Source organism: Tachyglossus aculeatus, chromosome X2, assembly GCF_015852505.1.
Source record: "Tachyglossus aculeatus isolate mTacAcu1 chromosome X2, mTacAcu1.pri, whole genome shotgun sequence".
In the NCBI taxonomy this organism is placed as follows: Eukaryota; Metazoa; Chordata; class Mammalia; order Monotremata; family Tachyglossidae; genus Tachyglossus; species Tachyglossus aculeatus.
Window position 1 is genome coordinate 20,318,494 of NC_052100.1, and position 25,435 is coordinate 20,343,928.

The 25,435-nt window shown below is 47.5% G+C and overlaps 1 protein-coding gene and 1 non-coding gene across 2 annotated transcripts in view; one reads left to right on the forward strand and one right to left on the reverse strand.

Moving 5' to 3' along the window:
* Positions 1-24,200, reverse strand: part of LOC119949616 (carbohydrate sulfotransferase 11-like) — a 46,187-nt gene extending 21,987 nt beyond the window's left edge. The window contains exon 1 of the mRNA XM_038771485.1: positions 24,035-24,200. Within this exon, the coding sequence (XP_038627413.1) occupies positions 24,035-24,128 (94 nt within the window). The 5' untranslated portion in view covers positions 24,129-24,200. The remainder of the gene's footprint in view (positions 1-24,034) is intronic.
* On the forward strand, positions 2,257-2,394 carry LOC119949756. The gene has a single exon (XR_005457293.1). It is a non-coding gene; the product is annotated as a small nucleolar RNA SNORA7 (small nucleolar RNA).
* Positions 24,201-25,435: the final 1,235 nt, after the last annotated feature.

The following is a 25,435-nucleotide window of genomic DNA, read 5'->3' on the forward strand; positions in this document are numbered from 1 at the left end:
TCACCTTGCCCCCTCCTAACTTACCTTGCTGCTCTCCTACTACAACCCAGCCCTCACACTGCATTCCTCTAATGCCAACCTACTTAATGTACCTTGAGCTCGTCTATCTCACTGCCGACCTCTTGCCCACATCCTGCCTCTGGCCTGGAATGTCCTCCTTCTACATATTTGACAGACAATTACTCTCCTCACCCTCAAAGACCGATTGAAGGCCTAGCTCCTCCAAGAGGCCTTCCCTAAGTCCTCATTTCTTCTTCTCCCACTCCCTTCTGAGTTGCCCTTGTCCTTGGATTTGCTCCCTTTATTCACCCCTCCCTTAGCCTCACAGCATTTATGCACCTATCTGTAATTTATTTATGTTAATGTCTGTCTCTCCCTCTGGACTGTAAGCTCGTTACAGGCAGTGAACATGGCTACGAAATCTGCGATATTGCTATACTGTGCTCTCCCAAGCATGTAGTGCAGTGCTCTGCACACAGTAAGCGCTCAATAAATTCGACATATTGATTGATTGACTGATTGCTGTCTTTCACAACAGTGGCCAAATGTCAGGGTCACACGGCACTAGCAAAATCATCCAACTTCTCAAAAACAAAGTAGAAAAAGAGGCTGGAGCTCTACTGCATTCCCCATTATATGTACGTATGTATGTGAATATATATATATATATATATATATATATGCACGCATGTATGTATGTGTGTGTGCATATATATACATAGATGCATAGTAAACTCAACAAGTACCATCAGCAGCAGCAGTTTTTCTTCTCTACTTTCTCCTCCTTTGTCCCCCTCTCTTTTATGCCCCATTCCCTGTCATTTCCTCTCCCCACCTCTGAAGCCCCATCCCTTTTCCACGATCAGACTGATGGTCACCTTGGGAGGAGGGACACAAGAGAGGGAGAGAGGGAGAGTGCACTCAAACTCCAAGTTTCTATGCAGGTCTCTAGGGGAGCGGAGCAGAGTCGGGAGATGGCGATTCTGCTAAATAGCATAAGCAGTTCCCTTCTGTATTCTCTCAATTCTGGATTTCTTCCACCAGTTTCTTATTTCTGACAACCTGCCTCGAGCACTGCAGGCCAAGAATTGGGAAAGGGAGACTGGCTTCTTGTGTCTCTTCTTTAAAGCAATCCTTCAGTGTCCGGAAGAGGAACGTTGGCAACCAGAAAGCAAAATATATCCCTTGGCAGCTGGACACACCATCCTAACACACAGCCTCTGTCTTCACACTCCAAAAATGTAGCCAGAATTGTCCTACTTGGGGAGTGGTGGCACTAACTGGGAATCAAGACCTGGCTCTGAATTGTCATACCTCAGTTTCTCAGATTAGAAGAGGCACGGAAACTCTCCTTGACTAGCTCTCTGCAACCCCCGCCCCCCTAGAAAAAAAACAAAAAACAAGACAAACTCCAATGATAAATTCGTGGATCCAGCCCTCTAATTTCTCCCTCAGAGCAGAACTGTTCCCCATCCCCAAGAGAAAGTGTAAGCAATACCTGGTGAGTTTCCCCACATACCTTCCTGCTTACAGACACCTCCTTCCTTTACACTTAGACTCACTGGCTGATTCTGCATGGGGCAGAAAGATTTCTGAAGGGTTTTTTTTTTCCCTGTAGAAAAATTTCATTGTTAACCGGAGGCAAATTTAACATGCAGACGACCAATATTTTTGGAGTCCCGGACCACTAGTCTCTCCTGAGAACCTGTTCCAGGAACCCCTCTGATTTACAATCCTCCCTCCCCCACTTCTGCAGCTGCTCTCTGTGTTAACCTCAGGACAGTCCCCAGGGTCTGGGCAAATTAATGTTAAGGTGGAGGCGGGGAAGCAGCTGTGAATCAGGTGGTACATAAAGAGGACATATATCACAGCAAATAAACTGTTTTTGTCTACTCAAGTGAATCTTCCCATGCAAAGGGTATTAGTATCAAGCCCCTTGAATATTAGTAGGCTAATGGGCAAGAGAGAAATCATTAGGGCCAATTAGGGGAAATTGCTTCCCCTCCGGGTGGCTGCGCTGAGAGTTCCAAAGTCGTTTCAGTGTCCCATGGAACTGGTATGCATGTACTTCAGATTCTGACAGGAGGAACTCTGGGAGGGTGGATGGGTGTCAGGATATCCTCCCATCCCCATTGTGATGTTCCAAACTGCTCAGGGGCAACTAGGTTGGTTTGACTCCTTGAGGAATCTCCCTAGCAATGGGCAAGAGTCCTGAAAGAAGAGAGAAGAGGAAAAGAAAGGGAGTGAGGATGGAAGTTCCTCTCAGAGTTGCACCTGGAGAGTTTCCAGTACTCTACCAGTCTCAACTGTGGGAGGGAGAGTCAAGCAGAGGCATATCCACTCCATTCTTAGCTGGGGCAGTGGCTAGCGAGTGGAAGGCAATCTGCTACAAGTCAAAACTCATCAAAACTCACCCTTGCTGGGCATCAGCAGCATGGGGGAAGAGTCAAGGGTGGAGACTCAAATTTACTGCACGGAAGGAGGCACGGGTAAACCACTTACGTATTTTTACCAAGAAAACTCTACGGATATACTACCAGAACGATTGCAGATGGAGGTGAGGCATTCTGGGAGAGATGTGTCCATGGCGTCGTGATGAGTCGGAGATGACTTGACAGCATAAGACAAGGAAAGGATGGAAGACTTGAACCAATACACTTTTCTTGGGATTCTCCTAAGGCTGGGAGCAGCCCAGCCCTGTAGTGGTTTGCCTCAGATGGCTCTAGACCGGAGCAGTTACTCTTCCCCCAGCTCTGCTACTTTACCACCTAAGTACTCACAACTTCCTGGAGCACTTTTGTACTGATCTTAACACACCCTGTTACTTAAGCACTAACTCACGTATACAACCCTTTTTCCTCCTTCCTCCTCTCTGTAATTTATTTTAGTGTCTGTCTCCCCCACTAGATTTCTCCCCTTATGGCATGGCCTAGTGAAAAGAACACGGGCCTGGGAGTTAGAGGACCTGGGTTCTTATCCCAGCTCTGCCACTTGTCTGCTGTGTGACCTTGGGCAAGTTACTTCACTTACCTGGGCCTCAGTTCCCTTAATTGTAAAATGAGGATTCAATACCTATTCTCCCTCCCACTTAAGCTATGAGCCCCATGTGGTCTCTTATTTCAACCCCAGAATTTAGTACAGTGCTTGGTATATAGTAGGCGCTTCACAGATACCACCACTATTACTGTAAGATCCTTGGAGGCTCGGGTCATGTCTATTAACGCCAATGTAGCCTCTCAAGCACTTAGTACAGTGCTCTGCATACAGCAGGTGCTCAATAAATACCATTGATGAATTGACTCCTCTACAGTTTGGATCTGACCCAACACTCCTCCCTCTTATGCCTTATTGCAGGCTGACTGCCAACCATTCTGCAGATGCCTGATAATAATAATGTTGGTATTTGTTAAGTGCTTACTATGTGCCAAGCACTATTCTAAGCACTGGATAGTCACGTATCTGCCAATAGTTGAAGCCAGAACTCACAGAAAAGCAATTGCAAGCTCCAGACATGGAAAGCTAAAACCCCTATCAGTGGGAAGTCATCAACGCCCCCAACCCCCAGCACTGAACTACAAGAGCTTTGGTGATTAAAGCACTAGGTAGTGAAAGCCCCTAACTTTAGCACTAATTTCCTTATTGACCAAGGAAAAGTCCACTAGGCCACACTGCTTCTCACTGCTTCTTCTAAACTAACTTTCTTTCTGTGACACGCTTTTGACTCTCCTACCTCTGATTGCCACCTAAAACTCAACATGTCCAAGACTGAACTCCTTGTCTTCCCTCCCAAACCCTGCCCTCTCCCTGACTTTCCCATCACTGTTGACAGCACTACCATCCTTCCCGTCTCACAAGCCCGCAACCCTAGTGTCATCCTCGATTCCGCTCTCTCGTTCACCCCTCACATCCAAGCCGCCACCAAAACCTGCCAGTCTCAGCTTCGCAACATTGCCGAGATCCGCCCTTTCCTCTCTATCCAAACCTCTACCCTGCTCATTCAAGCTCTCATCCTATCCCATCTGGATTACTGTATCAGCCTCCTCTCCGATCTCCCATCCTCCTGTCTCTTCCCACTTCAATCCATACTTCACGCTGCTGCCCGGATTGTCTTTGTCCAGAAATGCTCTGGGCATGTTACTCCCCTCCTCAAAAATCTCCAGTGGCTACCAATCAACCTACGCATCAGGCAGAAACTCCTCACCCTCGGCTTCAAGGCTCTCCATCACCTCGCCCCCTCCTACTTCACCTCCCTCCTCTCCTTCTACAGCCCAGCCCGCACCCTCCGCTCCTCTGCCGCTAATCTCCTCACCGTGCCTCGTTCTCGCCTGTCCCACCATCGATCCCTGGCCCACATCACCCCCCTGGCCTGGAATGCCCTCCCTCCCCACATCTGCCAAGCTAGGTCTCTTCCTCCCTTCAAGGCCCTACTGAGAGCTCATCTTCTCCAGGAGGCCTTCCCAGACTGAGCCCCCTCCTTCCTCTCCCCCTCCTCCCCATCTCCATCCCCTTCGCCTTACCTCTTTCCTTTCCCCACAGCACCTGTATATATGTATATATGTTTGTACATATTTATTACTCTATTTATTTATTTTACTTGTACATATTCTATTTATTTTATTTTGTTAATATGTTTTGTTTTGTTCTCTGTCTCCCCCTTCTAGACTGTGAGCCCACTGTTGGGTAGGGACCACCTCTATATGTTGCCAACTTGTACTTCCCAAGCGCTTAGTACAGTGCTCTGCGCACAGTAAGTGCTCAATAAATACGATTGAATGAATGAATGAATGATTCCCCTTGCTCACGCCATTTTACCTGCCTGGAACCCCCTCCCCACTCAAATCAGCCAGACCACAACTCTCCTCATCTTCAAATCCCTCCTCAAAACCCATCTCCTTCAGAAGGCATTCTCCAACTAATTTCCATCACCTCAGGTCACATTCTCTCAACAAGCCATCCTTAAGCACTTTTAGAGTATATGCTCGGTTCTTCCATACACCCTGATCCAAAACTACATGTTTTGAATGGAATGCTGTTAAGCAATTAGGAAACTTCTTCCAACAACATGTGACTATCTGAGTAGAATTCAGAGAGACAGTTGCATGCACGCACACATTGTTGGTCAAGGGGCACGTACTAGAGAAGGTGAGTACTCCCACGGAGTTTGTCAAGAAGGTAACCTCCACGCTTTAAGAAAACTGAGAGTATTCTGGTTTTCGTAATCTATTTATTCATTTTTCCATTCCCTTGCTACCCTAATTTTTTCCTCATGCATACACCATTTGTAAAGAAGATATGTTTGGCTTCATCTTCCATTTGACTGTAAACACATCAAGTGTAAAGGAGCTGGTCTTTTATTGTTGTTGTAATCTTCCAAGTGCTCGGTATAGTGCTCTGCGCATTACTGACTGATAGATTTGTGACCTTCTGTGGTGGAGGGGACCTTCTCTGAGTTGAGTTGGCTCTTGGTTCTTCTTGGCTATAGCGCTCCCCTCACCCCTTCCACCCTCCAACAGCGCTGTGCTAAACATGTTGCATAGAGTCTGGACAAAACCGGGACCCCCTCCCCAACCCAAGGTACCAATTTGATAACCTATTGGGGGGTTCCCCAGGAACTGGCCCAGCCCAGAATTTATTTCCCTTGGCTGGTGGTTGCAGCTCAGGCTGGAGGTTTTGGAGCCGATCTGGGGGTCAGAATTCACAGCAGATTTCGGCTAAGCCTCCAAGCAACATTTCCAGTTCCCTGCATCCTAGGTAGAGAAATGTCAACAGGGAGCCAGGGGGCTTGAGGAGGTCAAAGGTAGGGGTTGACCTTGCAGGGAGAAGAGAAGGAGGGGAAATGTGTGCTACACCACAGGAGAGCCCCAGCTCATTGAATCCATGACTAACAAACCTCATTACGTAGTTTAATGGGGAGAATCAGAACCAGAGGAGGGATTCCAAGTCTAAAACCAGAGGTGAGGAGGGAGAAGCAGAGGTGCGGAGGGAGAAGCAGAGGTGCAGGTATATAGCCATATGTAAATACTGGCATGGCTTAGTTTTAGGTTTCAGGGGGTGGAACTGACAAGGAGGAGATTTACAGACAAGGGAGAGTGACAGAAGAGGTAGTAAAATGGGTGCACAACAGGGATGCACAGCTGGGATAGGGCAACTCCTCTCAAAGCCGCAAAAAACCACTGAGCTTTAAACTCCAGTCCCTTTCAGAAATCTGAGCTGCTGCAGCATAGGCCACTTGCTCAGAAACGGTTCATCAGAGGAAATATACCAAGGGCAGCCCTTCACAGCCTGGACAACTTCCAGGAAAGCAAGAGAGGGCACGACCAATCTACATCGTTAGAACTAGAAATAGAGGGAAGTTTTAAACTTGTAAAGATGGCACTTCTGATCAAAGTGCCACCAGAAGTCTCTGCCAGGCTGCAAATGGGAGAATGCTAGCTTAAGGACTGTGATACGTTTCCAGCTCTTGAGTCATCTTAATCAATCATATTTACTGAGCACTTATTGTGGGCAGAGCACTGAACTATGTGCCTGGGAAATTATAATAGAGCTGATAGACACGTTCCCTGATCACAAGGAGCTTACAGTCTAGATGGGGAGACAGACATTAAAATAAATTACGGACACATACGGAAGTGTTGTGGGGCTGAGGGTGAGGTGGATAAAGGGTAAAAATCCAAGCATAAGGGCGATGCAGAAGGGAGGGGGAATAAGGGAACTGAGGGCTTAGTAGGGGGAGGCCTCTTGAAGGAGTCAGAAGCTCCTCCCAGGGGGAGCTGGGATGGTCTAGGGCTGACCTGCAAACTCAGTTTTGCTTGCTGAGGTAGCTGGGGGTGGGATGGGGGGGTGGAGTGGGGTGGGGATGGGAGGTCCAGAAAGTGATTCAGACTGGAATCTCCAGAGCCATCCTTGGCTCTGAGCTGCCTGGATCAGCTCCGGCTGGCCCACCAGTTTCCCAGGGGTCCTCCAAACCTGTGCTGACCCAGAGCCTGGGTCAGGCCTCCCCAGCCTGAGCCCACATGCCCTCAGGCTGAGCCAGAATGGGACTAGCCTCCAGGAGACGAGTGGCAAAAGGAGGCACCTCTTGACAGAACATCCACCCTCCGACATTTGACACTTTCTCGGAATTTATACTCACATCTACTCTGCCCTGGAAAACCAATTCATCCGGGGAGGATTCTCCAGAAATACTTCATCTGCCCCTAGAACCCCTTCCCTTCCCAATCTCTGATTTTAACCTGTGGTCATCCAAGATGAAGGGAGGAAGTTCAAACAGCCAAAGGTAAGGCCCAAAGCAGCAGCCATTTCCGTCCTTGTCCTTAGCACCTCTTTACGCAGCCTTATAGGGCTCCTCATAACTGCCCATTCTTTCAGTACCCAAGCCCTTGAAGTCCCCTGACACTCCTTGCTCTTGCTCAGCTTTTCCCTAAGGCTCAGAGCAGCTCCCCCAGAAAGCACTCAATAAATACCAGTGATTGAATGATTCGTGTTACTGATGCCTAGGCAATGGATACTGTTGGCTGTCCCAATTTCAGGATAAGAACAGGAATGGATGGTGCAGTGCAACCAACAGAGCCTTGGTGAGCAATTCACATTCACACTCCATTCCCTCCTGCCCTGCCCGACCATGGAAAGGAAATCCAATCCACGGGTGAATGAGCCATTGTTCCCAGCCCCTGTTCCCCTCTGGGGCCTGACTGGGGTGTAGAGAGAAGTAGAGACAGAGCAGCTGTCCTGCCAACTCCACATCTGGAGTTAATGAAATTTCTTGCCCTCATCCCAGAAACTAGCTCATGGGGAAGGGGGGAGGGTGGGTGGGTGGATGGGGGGTGGGGGGTGGGTACAGAAATGTTAAAAAAACAACACCACAAAAAACCCCAAAACATCAAGTCATAGATTAGATCCTTTTCTGAGCAACCCATTAGGGCTTTAATCATTCTTACTAATCCAGGCCTGACTGCAAAGACAATACACTAGGCGTCCTTCCAGGGAGTCTGAATCACCTGGCCCAGCTGGCAGCTCAGGTTGGGATGATTTTTGCTGTTTTAGATCTTTTCTCCCCACCCGACCCCTGCCCCCACAACAACTAGGAACAGAGGTGTCAGGCTCGCTGCTCTAGAGTGAGGGCAAAACATTTCCTGCAAAGACTCAGCTTCTTTCTTTCCTCAGAGACCAACAAACCAGAACAGTCCCTTTATCTTAGGGAGATCTGTCACTCTGGCTACACAACCAGCCCCAAGGTCACATGACAACAGAATATCCTCATCATCATAGAGAAGCAGCAGGGTTCAGTGGAAAAAGCCCGGGCTCTGGAGTTAGAGGTCATGGGTTCAAATCCCAGCTCTGCTAATTGTCAGCTGTGTGACTTTGGGCAAGTCACTTAACTTCTCTGTGCCTCAGTTACCTCATTTGTAAAATGGGGATTTAGACTGTTAGCCCCCTGTGGGACAACCTGATCACCTTGTAAGCTCCCCAGCGCTTAGAACAGTGCTTTGCACATAGTAAGCGCTTAATAAATGCCATCATTGTTATTATAACAGTGCTTTGCACATAGTAAGCGCTTAATACATGCCATCATTATTATTATCATGGAGGGTGGAGATCCTGGCTTCTCCAGGTTTGCAGGGGTAAGAAGGCACAGTCAGACAGCTAGCCTTCCTTTGCCCACTTCCAGGCACAAACTTTGAGAAGCTGGCCCCCCTTCCTTTTGCCCCTCCCTGGACAATAATCTGCCAGGGAACCCAACCTGGAGTCTCTTTCACGGGCTCCACCTCTGCCTCCCACCCCCTAACTGTGGGGGTCCCTCAAGGTTCAGTTCTGGGTCCCCTTCTATTTTCCATCTACACCCACTTGCTTGGAGAACTCATTCATTCACATGGATCCAACTTACACCTCTATGAGAATGATACCTAAATCTACATCTCCAGCCCTGATCTCTCTCCCTCTCTGCGGTCTTGCATTTCCTCCTGCCTTCATGACATCTCTATTTGGACATCCTCTGTCACTTCAATCTTAACATGTCTAAAACAGACCTTCTTATCTTTCCACCTACACCTGTCTTCCCCCTGACTTTCCCATCACTGTAGACAGCACCACCATCCTTCCTGTCTCACAAGCCCGTAACCTTGGCGTTATCCCTGACTCCTCTTTCTCATTCAGCCCACATATTCAATCCATCAATCAATCAATCAATCATATTTATTGAGCGCTTACTATGTGCAGAGCACTGTACTAAGCGCTTGGGAAGTACAAATTGGCAACATATAGAGACAGTCCCTACCCAACATTGGGCTCACAGTCTAAAAGGGGGAGACAGAGAACAAAACCAAACATACTAACAAAATAAAATAAATAGAATAGATATGTACAAGTAAAACAGAGTAATAAATATGTACAAACATATATACATATATACATACATATATAAATCAGATTATTATGGGACTGGAACTCCAGGGTCACTAATTCTATAATGTACAATCTAGTCTTAAGTGGTGTTTAACCCTTACGCAACCCATAGATTAGGGCCAAAAATGATTAAAAAGGCAGGAAACAGGTCCTACGAGGACACTGTGGTTGCTTAACTTGGAGAAGATGAGTGTTTAACAGACTCCAAGGATACAATTTTTGGGGGGGGTTTGTTTCAGTGGAGAGAGTGTCGACTTGGTCTCCATGTCGGGAACATGAAGAAACAGGCATATAATAGAGCGGGAGACTTCCAGTGGACACAAGGATGAATTTCTTGTCTCAGGGATAAAAAAAATATTCTGAAACGGGCTCCCAAGGGAGGTTGTGGAGGCTCCAGCCCTGGTGGATCTTTTTAAAAAATAACCATCTGTGTTGGATGGTTTAGTCATTCGCCTGCCTGGGGCCTGAACTGGATGAACTCAAGGACCATTTAAACCAAGGAATTAAGAATGAATAGGTGTATCATTAATTCACAAGGAAAAGGTAAACAATTCTTGACTTTTACGCCACCTGCCCAAGTCCTCTCATCATCATCATGTGTGCTATTTACTGAGCGCTTACTGTGCACACAGCAGTGTACCAAGAGCCTGGGAGGGTACCATCACAACAGAGCTGTAGACACATTTCCTGCCCACAATGAGCTTACCTACAGTCTAGAGTCTACAGTCTACATCACTATAGCCTATTGGTTCCACCTTCACCACATCACTAAAATCCACCCTTTCCTCTCCACCCAAACTGCTACCACATTCATCTAAACACTTATTCTATTCTGCCTTGATTACTGTATCAAACTCCTTGCTGATCTCCCAGCCTCCTGTCTTTCCCCACTCCAGTCTATATTTCACTCTGCTGCCTGGATCGTTTTTCTACAAAAACATTCAGGACATGTTTCCCAACTCCTCAAGAACCTCCAGTGGTTGCCCATCCAGCTCCGCATCAAACAGAAATTCCTTACAATAGGCTTGAAAGCACTCAATCACCTTGCTCCCTCCTACCTCACCTCCCTACTCTACTACAACCCAGCCTACACACTTTGCTCCTCTAATGCCAATCTACTCACTGTATCTCAATCTCCTCTCTCGCCGTCGACCTCTCACCCACATCTAGCCTCTGACCTGGAATACCCTTCCCTTTCCATATCAGACAAGCACTCTCCCCACCTTCAAAACCTTACTGAAGGCATATCTCCAAGAGGCCTTCTCTGAGTAAGCCCTCCTTTCCTCTTCTCCCACTTCCTTCTGTGTCACTTTGACTCCCCCTTCCCGGCCCCATAGCACTTTTATACATATCTATAATTGTATTTATTCATTTAAATTAAATGTCTGTCTCCCCCTATAGACTATAAGCTCGTTGTGGTCAGGGAATGTGTCTGTTACATTGCTGTATTGTACTCTTCAAACACTCAGTACGGTGCTCTGTACACAGGAAGCGCTCAATAAATACAATTTACTGACTGACTGAAGTAGGTCATCACCACATATGCTGGACATCCCATAGCTCACCAGTCCACATCCCCACGGGCAAGGTCATTTCCAAGGCAGTCAGTGCCGTCCTAAGGGCACAGGTCTGGATTGGGAAGGTGGGAAGGAGGGCAGCGGGAAGCATGGTCTAGTGGAAAGAGCACTGGCCTGGGAGTCAGAAGACCTGGGTTCTAATCCCGGCTCTGCCACGCGTCTGCCATGTGACCTTGGGTAAGACACTTGAGTCCTTTGTGCCTCAGTTACCTCATCTGTAAAATAAGGATTCAATCCTCCTCCTTACGATTTTGACTGTGAGCCCCCTGTGGAACAGGGACTGTATCCAACCTGATTAACTTGTCTCAACCCCAGTGTTTAAAACAATGCTTGACACACAGTAAGAGCTTAACAAGTACCATAATGATGATGGTGATGATGATCTATCCAATCCTGGGTTAATTCATTATGATATTTATTAAGCACTTACTATGTGTCAAGCACTGTCCTAAGCACTGGGATAGATACATTCAATCATTCATTCAATCGTATTTATTAAGTGCTTACTGTGTGCAGAGCACTGTACTAAGCACTTGGGAAAGAACACTACAACAATAAACAGGGACAATCCTTGCTCACAAGGAGCTCACAGTGTAGAGAAAACCAGGTTGGACAGAGTCCCTGTGCCACAGTGCCTGGCATTTAAAACAAACAAACAAATAAACAGATGCTACCAGCCTGGTTATAATGAGAGTCATTAGCAGGCCTGACCCCAGTTTCCACTTCAGTTAGAAACCACAAGTTCAACCAGTAGAATTGAATAATCTGCTTCCTCTCATCTCACTGGGCCCTAAGTGGGTAACCTCAGTAAGAGCAGCAACTGCTTAAGGATCTCAGCCCAGCCACCAAGGAGCCTCCAGGAACGGGTTAATGTTATACCAGTCCACCGCATTTCAGTTGAACTGTGCTGTGGAGAGGTGTTGTAATAAGGAGAAGAAAAAGGGTCAGTTACTTCTAATTAACAAAAGGTAACCCTAAAAAGGTCACATCCCTTTGCCCCCACCATCAAAGTTCTCCTGCTACCAGGTAGACTTGGCCCATAAGCAAAGTTGCCCAATGGTCAAAGATCCTGCCATGCCCTTTTTGGTGGAGAACCGAGTACAGTGCTTAGTACAGTGCTCTGCACATAGTAAGCGCTCAATAAATACAATTGATGATGAGTGGGGAGATATGCACCAATCAATCAATGGTAAGCGCTTATTCTGTGCAGACCACTTTACTGAGCACTTCTCCCTATAGACTATGAAAAGCAGAATGGCCTAGTGGAAAGAGCATGGGTCAGAGAGTCAGAAGACCTGGGTTCTAATCCCAGCTCTGCCACTGATCTGCTGTGTGACTTTGGGCAAGCCACTTAACTTCTCTGTGCCTCAGTTGCCTCATCTGTAAAATAGGGATGAAGACTGTGAGGCCCACGTGGAGAACCTCATTACCCTTGTATCTTCCCCAGCACTTAGAACAGTGCTTGGCACATAGTAAATACTTAATACATACCATTATTATTATTAACTTTTCTATGTCCCAGTTACCTCATCTGTAAAATGGGGATTAAGACTGTGAGCCCCATGTGGGACAGGGACTGTTTCCAACCCGATTATCTCATACCTACCCCAGCACTTAGCACAATGCATGGCACATAGCAAGTGCTTAACAAATACTATAAAAAACTCTTTACTGTAAACTCCTTGTGGGCAAGGACTGTAAACTCCTTGTGGGCAGGGAATGTATCTACCTACTCTGTTATTTATACTCTTCCAAGCTCTGCACTCAATAAATACCAGTGCTTAGAAGAGTGCTTTGCACATAGTAAGCGTTTAAAAAATGCCATTATTACAAATACCACTGATTAATTGGGAGAGTACAATGGAATGGGTAGACAGATCCGATCCCTGCCCTCAAGGAATTTACGGTCTAGCAGGCGAGAGAGCCATTAAAATAAATTACAAAAGGCTCTATGTTACCCACCAGATCCCTACACCAAAGTCAACTCTAAGCAAATAAGTCACACAGCAAGGGTATAAGTAGTTGTCAAACTCCTGAGTCAGGGTCAGGAGTTTCTAACCAAGCCACATCCTTCCTGTCTTATCCCAGAGGAGCTGCTGAAGGACCGGGGAGAGATCTGGCCTAAAGTCGCTCAGCTTCAAGGCAAACCAGGGCTTCCCATAACTGGGCTTCTCACTGGACCTCCTCACCCTCAGCTTCAAGGCTCTCCATCACCTCGCCCCCTCCTACCTCACCTCCCTTCTCTCCTTCTACAGCCCAGCCCGCACCCTCCGCTCCTCTGCCGCTAATCTCCTCACCGTGCCTCGTTCTCGCCTGTCCCGCCGTTGACCCCCGGCCCACGTCATCCCCCTGGCCTGGAATGCCCTCCCTCCCAACATCCACCAAGCTAGCTCTCTTCCTCCCTTCAAGGACCTACTGAGCGCTCACCTCCTCCAGGAGGCCTTCCCAGACTGAGCCCCCTCCTTCCTCTCCCCCTCACCCCCCTCTCCATCCCCCCGGTCTTACCTCCTTCCCTTCCCCACAGCACCTGTATATATGTATATATGTTTGTACATATTTATCACTCTATTTTACTTGTACATATCTATTCTATTTATTTTATTTTGTTAATATGTTTCGTTTTGTTCTCTGTCTCCCCCTTCTAGACTGTGAGCCCACTGTTGGGTAGGGACTGTCTCTATATGTTGCCAACTTGTACTTCCCAAGCGCTTAGTACCGTGCTCTACACATAATAATCGCTCAATAAATACAATTGATTGAGTGACTGGACCTCCCGCCTCTCCTTCCCCTCAAACTCCGCTCGACCAGTCCTCTCCTACCATGGCAACTACGGGGCCTCAGTGACCACTGAGACAGATGAGCCCTCAACAATTTTACCTATACTTCACAAGATGCTACTCAGGTTCTCAGCAGGCCAGAAGGTGACCATACCCAGCAAATAGTCAATATCAAGTGGGGGAACCACTGAGTCACAATGATCAGTTTCAGGACAGCGAATCCAGGCCCTCTGCAACTTGTTCTCTGAGAAAGAAGCAGGTAGCACTGGACAAACAGCAATTCAGAGCAGAGACCTTTAATTTGCAGCCTACAAGAATCGGGACTCCAATTGTGAGTCAACAACAGACTCTAAATTTGGGACTGAATTTCTTCTTGTGATCCAGCAGTGGGAAACTGTGGCACATCCACTGGCAACATTTGAACAGAACTCACTCAAGTCTCGGGGCATTCTTAGACATTCTTCGCCCATAACTGACCATTTCCAAGGAGGCCTTGACAGTTTACCTAGGTGGCTGTTTGCTAAGCACTCAACCATTCAGCTCCCTCTCCCCTTGGCTTGCATGGGACCCTGTCCTACTAACAAGAGCTCTAGTCCCAGGGCTCTTGAGCATGACAAACAGAATTCAATGTTGGTGAGGATCTATGGGGTTCCTCCTCGGCAGCACCCCCCCCCCCCCCAACTTATTCAGCAGGGGTACCTCCCTAAAGTGCAGAACACTGTACTAAGCACTTGGGAAAGTACAATGCAGCAATAGAGACGAGCCCTGCCTACGAGCTCACAGTCTAGAGGGTATATTTATACTTTCCCCACCCCAACCCTCACAGAACTTATGTACAGATTCTTCTACTCTGCTGCTTCCCATATCTGTAATTGATTTTAACACATTAGTTATTTATTTAAATAAATAATTTATTTATTCACTTCTTAATGGACACATTATCCAACCTTGGGGCTTCACTGACACTGTCCTGTCCTGGTTCTCCTCCTGTCTCTCTGGCCACTCATTCTCAGTCTCTTTCACAGGCTCCTCCTCTGCCTCCCAATCCCTAACTGTGTGTGTCCCTCTACGCTCAGTTCTGGGTCCCCTTCTATTCTCCATCTACACCCACTCCCTTGGAGAACTATTTGCTCCCATGGCTTCAAATACCAACTCTATGAGGATGATACCCAAACCTAGATCTCCAGCCCTGATCTCTCTCCCTCTCTGCAGTCTCACATTTCCTTCTGCTTTCAGAACATCTCCACCTGGATGTCCACCCATCACCTCAAATTTAACATGTCTAAAACAGAACTTCTTATCTTCCTACCCAAACCCTGTCCTCCCCGATTTCCCCATCACTGTAGACAGCATCACTATCCTTCTTGTCTCACAAGCCTGTAACCCTGGCGTTATCCTTGACTCCTCTCTCTCCTTCAACCCACCTATTCAATCTATCACTAAATCCTGTTGGTTCACCTTCATGACATGGCTAAAATCCACCCTTTCCTCTCTATTCAAACTGCTACCACGTTATTCCCAACACTTATTCACTCCCTTCTTGACTACTGCATTAGCCTCTTTGCTGACCTCCCTGCCTCCAGTCTCTTCCCTCTCCAGTCCAAATTTCATTTGGCTGCCCAAATCATTTTTCTACAAAATTTGGCCATATTTCTCCACTCCTCAACAACTTCCAGTGATTGCCCATCCACCTCCACATCACACAGAAACTTCTTACCATCGACTCTAAAGCACTCAATCACCTTGACCCCTCCTACCTCACCTCGCTGCTCTCTGCTTACTACCCAGCCCACACATTTCGCTCCTCTAATGTCAACCTACTCACTGTCCCTCCATCTCATCAATAATAATAATAATAATAATAATGTTGGTATTTGTTAAGCGCTTACTATGCCGCCAACCTCTTGCCCAAGTCCTGCCTTTAGCCTAGCCTCTTCCCTCCCTCTGCCTATCTGACAGTCAATTACTCTCCCCACCTTCAAAGCCTTATTGAAGGCACATCTCCTCCAAGAGGCCTTCCCTGATTAAGCCCCCATTTCCTCTTTTCCCACTCCCTTCTGCGTCACCCTGATTTGCTCCCTTTATTCACCCCACCTTCAGCCCCACAGAACTTACGCACATATCTGTAATTCATTTATATTAATGTCTGTAATCTAGACTGTAAACTCACTGTGGGCAGCGAATGTGCCTCCTAACTCTGTTGTCATGTACTTTCCCAAACACTTAGCACAGTGCTCAGCACGTAGTAAGGACTCCAATAAATACCATTCACTCACTGCTTCGTTGATTTGGTTTCCAAACACCGAAGACATACATGGGCTGTTCAGCGTATTTGGCTTTGGACACTGGACAGATGACTTTTCTGATCTTTTCCAGCCACAGAGCTCTCTCACACATGTACTTCCTTACTCGCCCCTTACCCCCAAATCAGTCTAGTATGTTAGACCTGATTAAGCGCACAATGATTTTTGTTTCAGCCACCATTTAGCTTCTAAATAGACTGTATCCCAGGCCTCCTTAAAAGTATTGCTGAGGAGCAAATGAGCTTTCTCATTTTTCTTTTTTAATTTCCCAATTCGCATTGCTACTCTCCAACAGGTGGCATAGTCTTTCATCTGTTGCATTGGAATCACAGCAGATGTCTCTCGGGGCCATCCCTGGAATCAAGGATTCTGCAACCAAATCCTTATTCCACCACTACTGGATCTTTCCAGGTCTTCCTCTCCTCTCAACTCCTTATTCCTCACATCAGTCTCCACCAGGATTTCCATTCCTTCCTTCAATTCTGACCTTCCTTCCCTCCTGTAGTGTCTTCTGACAGCTGTGGTGAGAACTCAACCCATTGCTTTCTTCTCTCATACTGCAAATCTCTCTCCCAGTAGTCTCCCCATCTCCAAAGGCTCACAATCCCCTGCTCCCCTTTGCCTCCCGCCCTCACTGAGAACCCGTCTCCCCTCGGCACCCTATTCCATACCTGCTCCCACTTCGATTACCCCTGAGGAGAAGTTTTTTTGTATGTGAGGCGGTGTGGGCTAGTGAATGAGCTATTATGCTGTTATTCAAATGAAGAACATCTACTCTTTTTTGCAAGCACACTCCTTCAGGTCTTATTTTCCTATAATAATAATATAATGGTATTTGTTAAGCACTTATTATGTCCCAGGTCCTGTGCTAAGTGCCGGGGTGGATACAAGCAAATCTGGTTGGTCACAGTCCCTGTCCCACATGGGGCTCACAGTCTAAATCCTCATTTTACAGAGGAGGTAACAAACACAGATAAGTAAAATGACTTGCCCAAAGTCACACAGCAGGCAAGCGGCAGAGCCAGGATTAGAACCCAGATCCTTCTGACTTTCAGACCCGCATGCTCTACCCACTAGGCATCGCGGCAGAAAAGCACACTTGGACTACCATGAGAGTATACAACAGAAGAGACACACTCCCTGCCCTCAAGGAGTTTATAATCTACTGGGGAAGACAAATGGATACACATTCCAAACATAAGAAAGAGCATAGATACAAATGACAAAAAACAGAAAAAAGAATTCAATCAAGAAATAAACAAATATACACACAAATGCTAAGATGACAGATAAAATGGCAGGGCTCAGAAGGTGAGTTTAAATTAGGGAATGCCTCTTGGAGGAGGTGGCTTTTTAGGAGGGCCTAGAAATAATAATAATAATGATAATGGTATTTGTTAAGCACTTACTATGTACCAGGCACTGTAATAAGCGCTGGATGCTAGCAAATTGGTTTGGGCACAGTCCCTTGTCCCACATGGGGTTCACAGTCTCAATCCCCATTTTACAGATGAGGTAACTGAGGCACAGAGAAGCAAAGTGACTTGCCCAAGGTCACACAGCAGACAAGTGGCAGAGTTGGGCAGAGAGAGGAGAGTGGTGAGGCTGCATTTAGAAAGTTATTCTGGGAGAGGCAAAGAAGGTGTGTTGAGGTGTAGTTACGTATGGCATTCATTATATGCTTACTAAATGCCAAGCACTGCACTAACGGCTGGGGTAGACGATGGGTAATAAGATCATACTCAATCCTTGTCCCACATGAGATTCACAGCCTACTGAGGGCTAACAGGTTGGGGTCACCCTTCCCTGGTCTGTACCCCCTGAGCACTGTGAAGCCTTAATAATCAGTCAGTGGTATTTATTGAGTGCTTACTCTACTAAGAGCTTGAGGGGAGTACAACAGAGTTGGTAGACACACTCCCTGCCCACAAGGAGCTTACAGTTTACAGAGCAAGCTTACAGTCTGCAGGGAATTCTCCAGACACACCCTCTAAATTGCTAGGACTCAAGCAGTCCTCCCTACTTAGTTTTACTCCCAAGCAAGGGGGACTGCCCGAAATTGCCTGAGAGGCAACAAAAAGAATGGAGAAGTTGGCACATCGCCCATCAGCTCACAGAGTCATCTTTCCCTGGGCTAAAGCTCACCTGCTTTAGTAAGAACGAAGGAGACACTGCCTCGTTTCCATGGCACTAACTGTGCCTCTCCAGTGGGGAGCAAGCAGCTACATGCTTCCCTGCTGGAGGCAAAAGTATCTTGAGGGCTAACAGGTCGGAGGTCCCCTAGGGGCTCTTCAACAGCCCATTGCTTTTCCAGGTGAAGAAAGTTACACGACACAGGAGGCCACTTCCCACCTGAATGCCAAATGGGGGAGACTGGGCTGCAGGACACCCCCAACCTGCAATCCTCTTGAGGTGCATTCTGAGCCTAGGCCAGATCCTATTCCAGGGGACACCTGAGCAACCAGGCCGGTTCTGGCAGTCCTCAGGATAAATCTGGATCAAAGTAAGTGCTTCGTACAGTACTCTGCGCCCAGAATTAAATCCCTCTAGGCTGGACCCACCCTCTTGAGACAGTCCGAGGGCTCTGGCACTGGGCCAGTGGTTGGTTCTGGCAGAAAGCTATGACCTGGCCGGGCTCTTTGCTGCAAACAACCCAGTCATTGGGTCCTAAATCAGCCTGCTTTCTCAATGCTTTATAACAGATCAAAAGCTGGAGCAGTCCCACATCTCATTGGGAAGCCTGGAATGCCATCAGTCCCTGGAATGCCATCAGACTGATTTGATCTACTCATCCCAAATACAGTTGTTGCTCCCAACTCTTATTTTTTTTTTTTTTACCTCAACCCAAACCCCCTTATCTACCTGACACTATCGCTAAAGCAGAACACAAAGACCCCTGCTAATAACAAGCAATTCCATTTGGAAAGGTCCAGTGCCTTGAATCTGCAAAGAAGAGCTCCAGTGTATCTCCTAACGGACCTTGTTAGGTTTCAGGGCAGCTGCTTTGTGGCTTTTTCTTCCCCAAGAAGATGAAACGATGAGATTTCTACAGTAGCCTCTCTCAAGGGTTTTCGAGTCAACCCTCAATTTCTTGAAGAGCAAGGAGACCATTTTCGGATTGATCTTGGAGTGGAAGAGCAACTGTAATGAAGGACTACTGCAAGCGAGGGGTCCGATGAAGAACTGATTAAGGTAGTCCAGGGAGGATATGAGCAAGGGGGTGGAGGAGGAGAAGCAGATGCAAGAGATCCTTAAAAAAAAAAAGCTGCCTTGCTGTGAAGGATGAAGGACAGCAAGGGTGGAAGATGACTCCAAGCTTTTGTGCTTGGGAGGCAATTGAAATCTTAGTTTACCCACAATAATAGGGAAGTTGGGCATGGGGAAGGGTTTTGCAAATTTAATTTGAATTGAGACATCCAGTTAAGAGTACTAGTTCCCAAACCCTTTTTTCTATCTTGTGACCCTCTTGGTCATTGCCCAAGCCTATTGCCGCCTTTTAGGGTTCTTTTTTTAATTTAAAATGTTCTCATTGTACATGACCATGCTGCTCCTAGGGCGAGCTCACTTTCAGGCTGCTAGGCCCTACGAACTGGGTTGAAATGTGCCCAGATAAATTTATAGGGTACACACTGCAATAAAAAAATACAAGAAACTCGTATTATCAATCAAAAATATTTTAGTATTTTGATTTTTCTTCCTGAAAAAATTGGCTGAACTTCCCTTCCCTCCTCCCTCCAAAACATTTGCCACTCTAGGCTGGGAAGCTATAGACCCTTGTAGAAAAATCTACCAGAAAAATTTTCAGTTTGATCTGGAAGTTCAATCAAGACACATTTTCTAGACTGTAAGCTCCTCCTGGGCAGGGAATGCATCTGCCAACTCTGTTGTATTGTACTCTCCCACGTGCATAGTATACTGCTCTGCACACAGTAAGCATTCAATAAATAACACTGATGATGGTAATGATGAGCCTTCCAACTACCTACAAGCTCTTCCCCAGTTGGGGGGTGGGGAAAAACAACAGGTAGGGAGGGAAAAACAACACGGACCGACTGACCGTGTAAGCCTACAGATCCCAAAGGGTGGAGGCCAGCAGGTGATGGTTACTTGGGGGCTCCCCTCCCTTCAGGGAAATACTGAGGGGGAGGCCAGGAGGGTCACAAATACATGTCAGAGGAATTGGGAAGTTCCTCCCCCTCCTTCTTCCCCCGGTTCCCCCAGAGACCAGGCTACATCACAACTGCACACCTTGGAACATGTGTATATTCAGTATGTCACCAAATCCTGTCAGTTCTACATCTCTAGAATCTGCCCTTTTCTCTCCATCCAAACTGCTACCATGCTGATCCAAGCCCTTAGCCTATTCCGTTTTTATTAGCGCATCAGCCTCCTTGCTGACCTCCTTGCCTTTCCCGATTCCAGTCCTTTCTTTACTCTGCTGCCCAGACTAGTGTTCTAAAACACTGTTCAATCCATGCTTCCCCATTCCTCAAGAACCTCTGGTGGTTGTCCATCCACTTCCACAAACAGAAACTCCTTACCATCAGCTTTAAAAAGCACGCAGTTTGCTCCCTCCTACCATACCTGACTGATTTTCTACTGCAACCCAGTCCACACACTTCACTCCTCTAACACCAAACTACTCACTGTACCATGATCTCGTCTATCTCACCGCCAATCCCTTGCCTGCGTCCTCCCTCTGACCTGAAACTCCTTCCTTGTTCAAATCCAAAAGAACGCCACTCTTCTCACCTTCAAAGCCTTATAAAATTCACATCTCCAAGACAGCTTCCCCTATTTGTCTTCCCTTCTATGTCATCTATGGGGATTAAGACTGTGAGCCCCATGTGGGACAGGGACTGTGTCTGACCCAATTGCCTTGTATGTACTCCAGCGCTTAGAACAGTGCTTGGCACATAGGAAGCGCTTAACAAATACCATAATTACTATTATTACTACTTTGACTTTCCCCCCACCCCCACTGCACACATACATATCTATCTGTAATTTGTTTTCATGTCTGCCTTCCCCTCTAGTATGTAAGCTCCTTGTGAGCAGGGATCAGGTCTACCTACTCTATTTTATTGTACTCTCCCAAGCGCTTAGTACAGTGCTCTGCACACAGCAATCAATAAACACGATTGAATGAATGAATAACTACCACCGGTAGACTGGTATGGATGGGCTCTCCCTGTCTATTCCTGTGACTTAGGCACTTATCAATGTGGAACCATGATCTTGGGTGTGAGGAATCTATTACTCAATGGTATTTACTGTACAGTCCTTGACTAAGCACTTGGGAAAGTACAACAGAAGCCAGACAAATGTTTCCTGCTCTCAAGGAACTTACAATGTAATCATCTACCCAACTGCCTCATTTGCAAATGGCAATTTAGAGGGAGATGACCTATGTGCAGCATACTGAACTTGTGGGGAAAAGGTGTTTTGGAGAGATCATAAAGCCTATGAAGAGCCTAAATAATTTAAAGCCTTTTTCCTATCAAACACTAATAAAGTGCTTTATTCTTGTATGCAAAACATTTATAGAGCAACCCACCTGCATACATTAATTTTACCCCCTCTTTTTGCTTGCCACCACTACCTCTTCACCCCCAGAAAAGCCTGCTTGTTGCCACTCACCACTACCTCATGTCTATTTGCCATCCCCAGTTTCAGGATTTTTTTAAAAAATATGCTTTTGCTTTGCAGCTCTTGGGTTCAGGAGGCCTAGCCAACTCTATCTTATCTACCTATCTACCTCAGCTATCTTAGACTAGTTTGGCCCCTGGCTTTGAAATGCTGACATGTCTTCCTCCCTCAGACAGTCTTGTGTGGCCGACTTAATCAGGTTTGTAGAGGACTCACACATCTTTCACGTTTCATTTTTGCATGCCTATACCTTCTAAGCATGCTTATGTATTCTACTTAGCTTAGAAAGCTGTTCCTGCACTCCAGGCAAGTCGGTACATGGTATCCCTTTTTTAGCAGGGGCCCCTGACTGCTGGAATTCTTATCTTCTTGACTTCAATGGAAAATTCCTCCTTAAATCATCCACCTCAAGACAGGGGTCCCTCGGACTACCACTAGAGAGAAATAAACTCCCTCAGAATATATGCACTAAAACATGATAGGCTGCAACAAACAAAAGAGTCTCCCTACCGATATAAGGGTTTACTGATGGGATTTCTGGAAAGGCTGTCAGAAATAACTTCAACAGTTGGCTCTGTCACTAAACTCTCTCCCATTTAAATCCTATTTGGCCACCATAGATTTTTCCTTCTCCTCCGAAACATTTCCCTGCTGCTGATCAAGGCAGACTTCAGTGTCAAGGATACCTGGTTGCCAACTGCTAGCCCTTACGGAGTTTCAAAAAGCCTCCTTGGCAACTAGGTGAGAGACACTTTTGGGTAACTATGCAAGCTGCAAGATTCGTTTTCAAAAGTGTACCCTGCCTTATCATGTAATTGGGAAAGTGGATCGTCTTCCCCTCCCTCTCCACATCATTCTCCATGATTCGTATGCCTCACCAGGGTCATTCTGCATGATTGCTTGTTGCCCAATTCTACTGCTCCCAAAGTGACAGCCGGAGAGACACATCTAACCCATAAAGGACCAATAAAATGACCTGAATAATCCCAGAAGAGAAAAGCTAGGAGTTGAGGGGTCAGGGCAAGGAGGATGTGGAGCAGGATGAGACCCACTAAGGAGGGAGAGACACTCCCCTGTACTGAATATGCCTTCACCACACAGCTGGGATGGTTTTGCAGTTTGGATAGGGGCTGGCCTTTCAAGGACGGGAAGAAACCAACTTTTTGCCTGGTGTCATTCCTGATGGTGTTCAATTTGAAGTCTGTAAACTGTTCCCTCCTGCTTTTTAGATGGTGAGCTCCTGGTGGGTCATGTAGTGCCACTCAGTCAATAAGCCTGTATTCTCCCAGGCGACTAGTACAATAATAATAATAATGGCATTTATTGAGCGCTTACTATGTGCAAAGCACTGTTCTAAGCACTGGGGAGGTTACAAGGTGATCAGGTTGTCTCACGGGGGGCTCACAATCCCCATTTTGCAGATGAGGTAACTGAGGCACAGAGAAGTTAAGTGACTTGCCCAAAGTCACACAGCTGACAGTTGGCGGAGCCGGGATTTGAACCCCTGACCACTGACTCCAAAGCCCGTGCTCTTTCCACTGAGCCACGCTACTTCTCTGTTTCATGTTTCATACGCCAGAAAGTGCTCATGAATGTCAGTTTGGACCAAGGTGAGCTTGATGGAGAAGAGGATCCCGAATGAACCTGGATAGGGGCAGCCGACTCATACCTCCACTACCTAGCCCAATAGGGCAAGGAGCTCTCTGGTTTGGGGAGGGCCAGTTGACAACTTCAGTGAGAAACCGCCCCCGCTCCCACCTAAAACCTGACCTGCATTCAATGAGTCTGTCCCGCTCTTGGGCCTCTAATTGGCCAGTGCCCAGCGCAAATGAGATCCATGTGCCACTAGTGCTCATTGCAATCTCCTACAGGGCCACCCGGGTGAGACAGGCTCCTGGTGTACATAAGGAATCTGCTCCTCGGTGGGAGAGGATGGAGTGGGAATGGTCTCAGTGGGAGAGAAGGGGGTAGGAAATGTGTGTGTGGGGGGGGGGGGGGACAGGGGTCTTATATCTGGAAGGTGGTTTTTTTTTTGTTTTTTTTTTTTTAGCCCCAAGACCCCTTCCTGGGAATGGAGATGTATGAGCTGGGAAATTCATTCTAGGTCCCAGGCTGACAAAAGAGGGGAGCAAACCCTGGGATGTGAACCCGTTGTTGGGTAGGGACCGTCTCTATATGTTGCCGACTTGTACTTCCCAAGCGCTTAGTACAGTGTTCTGCACACAGTAAGCGCTCAATAAATACGACTGAATAAATGAATGAATTTTCCACCTCCCCACACATACATTAAAGCCCTGGGAGGATAAGGGGGGAGGGGGGGTCTCACCGGGATTCAGGCTGCTCTGGAAGTAGAAGATCACCAGGAGCAAAGAGCCGATGCAAGTGGCCAGCACCATCCGCTGGACCCGTCTTTTCCTCATCCTGACTCTCCCAGCTTTCGGCTAAGCGTTCTCGCTGGGGAGCGGGAGCAGCAGCAGTTCCCAGACGGAGAAGTGGAACGAAGTTGTCGGGGAATCGTCGTCGTCGTCGTGGCTGCTGCTGCTGCTCCTGGCTCAGCTGGATCCGGACTCCGCCACGGCCCGGCCGCCCCCCCCAGGAGTCGGGGGAAACCTGCCTGTTGCAGCCCGTACCAAGCAGCCCGGCGGGGGGAGGGAGGGAGCGAGCCGGGAGCGAAGGGCGTCCGAGGTCCAAGCGGGGGCAATTCCAAATCGCTTTCCCCACTTGCCCCGGATAAATCGATCACTCCCTTGCGCCCCGGGCCCCGAAACGGGAGATCTGCGGGAAGGAACCAGGTAGAGCGGGCCAGGGTTTCGCCCCCACCCCTCCGGCGGGTGCCTAGTGGAGCCTTCCACCAGAGAGGAGTTTGCTGAATTTGCAGTGCCCGAGTCGGGTTCCCACTCCGCCGCGGGCAGCCGAGTGGGCTCGGCCCCTCCGGGTGGCCATGTGGCCATGTGGCCCAGGCTGAGCCGGAATGATGCGGTGCGGAGCGGCCGATCACCGCCCCCCGAGAAGTGAGGAGGAGGAGGAAGAAGGACAGTTGGTGACATGGCCCAAGATTTCTGGCAGTCCAGGATGAAGAGAGTTGAGGCGAAGGGAGCCCTGCGCTCCTGCTCCCTTCTGCTAATGGAGACCCACGTGGCAGGCCGTTTCCCTGCAGAGGCAGCACCGAAAAAAAATAAAATTGAGGACAGGGGAGGGATAAAGAACGGAGCAGAAGCCGGGAAAATGTATTTCTGGATAAAGTGGGCGAGGGCCGTCCCCCTTAGATCTTTTTCGGAAAGAAATATCAATGATATAGTCCCATTCACACTCCCATCCTCATCCCTAGACACCTCTGACCTGTTGATTTCAGTGCAGTGAACGTGGGTGAGCCCGGTGTGGGCAGGGATTGGCTCTCTTTATTGCTGAATGTACTTTCCAAGCGCTTAGTACAGTGCTCTGGACATAGTAAGCACTCAATAAATACGATTGATTGAATGAACGAATGACTGGATATAGCAAATACATGCCGACTACATCTAAATGCCATTAAGGGAAAAAGCTGCCAAACGAGCCCCAGTCTGTACATAAGCATCTCCTTGGTGTACGGTTTAGGAAAAGTGGAACGCTGATGGATTTCCTATTCAGACCTAATTCCTTTGGAACTGCTGAAGGACCTCGATTATCCAAAATTCTCAGAACCTGGCATGATTCAAATCACTGGTAATTCTGATAATCCAGTGAGCCA